Source organism: Seriola lalandi, unplaced genomic scaffold, assembly GCF_002814215.2.
Source record: "Seriola lalandi dorsalis isolate HSWRI2012SDOR001 ecotype SW California unplaced genomic scaffold, Sedor1 jcf7180002054535, whole genome shotgun sequence".
NCBI lineage: Eukaryota > Metazoa > Chordata > Actinopteri > Carangiformes > Carangidae > Seriola > Seriola lalandi.
In genome coordinates, this window is record NW_019525088.1 from 86,517 (window position 1) to 89,623 (window position 3,107).

The 3,107-nt window shown below is 43.5% G+C and overlaps 1 protein-coding gene across 1 annotated transcript in view; it reads left to right on the forward strand.

The window, feature by feature from the left end:
- The first annotated feature begins 1,015 nt into the window (after positions 1-1,015).
- mylk4a (myosin light chain kinase family, member 4a) overlaps positions 1,016-3,107 on the forward strand; it is an 11,289-nt gene continuing 9,197 nt past the window's right edge. The window contains exon 1 of the mRNA XM_023414563.2: positions 1,016-1,908. Coding sequence (XP_023270331.1) covers positions 1,384-1,908 — 525 coding nt within the window. The 5' untranslated portion in view covers positions 1,016-1,383. The remainder of the gene's footprint in view (positions 1,909-3,107) is intronic.

Consider the following 3,107-nt stretch of genomic DNA (forward strand, 5'->3'; position numbering starts at 1 on the left):
ATCATCTGTGAATTTATGGGGGCAAAGTGAGTTTGTGAAGTTTGTGAAGGCAAACTTGTCAGGAAGTAGCTTGATTAACCAACCGTGAGAGTGTTGGAGCCTCTGGCTATTTAAACTTTGAATAATTTTGACTGCAGTATTTCCTTTCCAGTGTTTGCACCCAGTGAGTTGACATAAACACATGTCTATTGTAAGGATGAGTCACATTTTGATTTACAGGGAACATGGATTCTGGTCATATTACAAGAGCTAAGTTAAAATTGATCCCTTCCTCTCTTGAGGGAGGTTATCAGTGCATGGTTTTGTCAGTGAGTTGGCATCGTATAAATCATCAGTGTCACCCATCTCTTCTTTCAGCAGAAAGGCTAAATATCTTACTGTAGGTCCTCTTAGCCAGGAACCACAGGCGTCCTCACGTTTCCCCAGACACTGGGTGCAAGTTACCAGGTCTTCAAGAGATAAGCAGGGAATTTGCATCGCAACATGGTTCTCATTCACAATCGTATACAGACAGAACCACATGCAGCAGTGCCAAATACCCAGCTGCCCGGTCCTTTTATTCTTCTCAATGCCATGACAGTCATTTGAATCATTTCTTTTAAATTATCAACGCAGCTTCTATTTTGAAATGATCTCAAAATGTCTTCTTCTGCTTAAAAAAAAAAAAAACCCACCTGTAAACTCCATCTCTACCCTTCTCCTTTTTTGGACACCTGTGCAGTCCACTCAAGAATGCGGACCGGACATGTCCACCTGTTACAGCGAGTTAACGTCTTTGTCATTCGAATAAGGAAAACTGTAAAAATGAGTGAGCATTGTCCCACTTGTCTTACATGCTGAAGGAGTATTGTGTACAGTGTGCATTTTGACACCCAACAAGCGAGTGACGGTGGTGGGCTTAACACTTAAAGGCTCTCAAATGTCTCATAGCCCGAGCAGTGCCAAGCCCCCACCCCAAACACTTGACCCCTGCTGACGTAGGCTGTCCATTTACATTTAGGGACACCGGCTCACTCCATTCTTAATACCATTTCTATTGTGGAGAGAAGCAGGCACCAGGGATAGTAAGAGAGACTGATTTTTTTTTTTTTTACTTAAGAAGGTGCAGAGCTCATTTTACTTGAGCTTTACAGTTTTAGAGATTTAAAATCTTCATAGCTGTTAATTTTTTAAAATCTTTTCTGGCTGGATTTCTTTCTCTTCTTTTTTATTGTTTGATCCACGTTTCTGTACTTTGGTTCATTTGCACACCAACGTGGAGCACTGAAGGGTAGAGCTGGCTACGATTGTTGAAAAAATATTTTCGTCTGTTTCACGGACGTTGCTAGTCCTATTTTTGTCTCAAGCTGGTGTCTTGACGTGATTTTTGTATCACCGGAAGCCATGAGTGCCTTGGTAAAGACGGGAGATGGCAACAATGCAAGCTTTGACCTCATCCAAAATCGGATTGAGTCACTGAGCAGCAAGATGGACAAGCTCATCAACATTCAAGAAAAGGTCCTCAACCGACTCGATGGGATGTCTCAGGACATTGACGGCATTGAAAAGGATATGGAGAATCTGAAGGTTGACAAGGAGGAGATCCACCTGCCACCCAGGGTAGTGAACCAGACCCAGGTCATGGGGCGAGAAGTGAGGGAGATATGCCAGGAGATGAGCACCATCATGTCAGTGGTGAACCAGCGCTCCGAGCAGCAGGCTCAGAAGCTGGAAGGGATGGAAAAGCTGGTCCTCAGCATGCAGCAGGTGATCAGCTTCATTGGGGAGACGGTGAAGAGTTCGAGGATTATGGAGCTGGTGTTGAAAGGCCCCGCAGCTCGAAAGGGCTTCAAATCCAAAGACAATAAAGGGAAGCAAGCTGTCAAGAGAAAAACATCCACAGAAACGTTAACCAAGAGGCTTGACAAGGTGAGATTAAGAGCCTCAAATTGCTTAGAAAATGTCTCTGCTTGAAGTGTGTATAACTACAGTCTAGTCAAATGTTAAGAGTCTGCATTATATTGCTGTTGCATAAAATGGGTTTTGGAGACATATTATTGTTGATATGGATTAAAACTTTAATGTTTCTCCAGTCTAGACTCTGACATATGCTTTTACATTTTGAATGATACATTTGATAAGGGTGCATTTATCATTTTAAGTATCTAAGCGTGTTGCCAGGGTTTCCAACCCAGCTATCGCTATGGACATCTAGTCCTGTTCTTGTCAGTGTTGTAAATGATTCTGTACAGTGTTTTCCATTCTGACACTTATTTCTTAGATTTCACCGGGGACTTGTTGTCTTGGCAGAACATGTGAAAATGATCATAGCAGCAAAGCTGACCACTCCTACGCTTCTCCCGAATGTGAATGTGGCTTGGCTTGTGTGCTTAATTCCCCATAAAGTGGGCAGGGGTGATAGGTAGTGTCTGGGCTTTGGTATGTTTACACCCGCCAAGTGCTGATTGAAGGCAAAGAGATTAAGAACACTAATTTTACAGTGTTATGTAAGTTACTCCACAATAAATATATCACTTGTAGCTTACATAAAGTCCCAATTGAACTCCAATTTATGGGGCTACTTGCTGGATCTCTACCCATGCTGCGTGGAACATGGCCTTCTTGGCATGAGGCTGACTGTGGGACCCCCCCTGGCAGGGCACGAGAGGGCCGCTGTGAGGCCAGGGGTGAAATGTGAGTGGCCCGGTTTAGAAATGCTGTTTTTGGATCTGGGCTGCAGTGTTTGGGGTCTAAGAGGGCTTTAACCCCTTCAGCTCATCAGGAGTCAGATGTCAACAGATTGTGATGAGTCAGTGTTTCTCCAACTAGGTACATTACCGCCTGTCAGTTATAGTTTTGCTTCTGCACATTTCAGTCCTGTGCCAGTAATTTTGTATATTCTACATCACTTTTTCCAGCAGTTATACCCCTCTGCTATAAAGCAGGTATTGCCTAAAGTCTGTGCCATGTGGTTCTTTGCAAATTGCAAAACTTCCTGCGGCACAAAATAGCTCTTCATAAAATTTTTACTGGGAGTCCTGCTGATAATGCTGTCAAAGTGCCTTTGATTTAGAGGTTCCAGTAAAAGCCTGCATTTAACACGGCATGCAGTGTTCAAGAACGGCTGG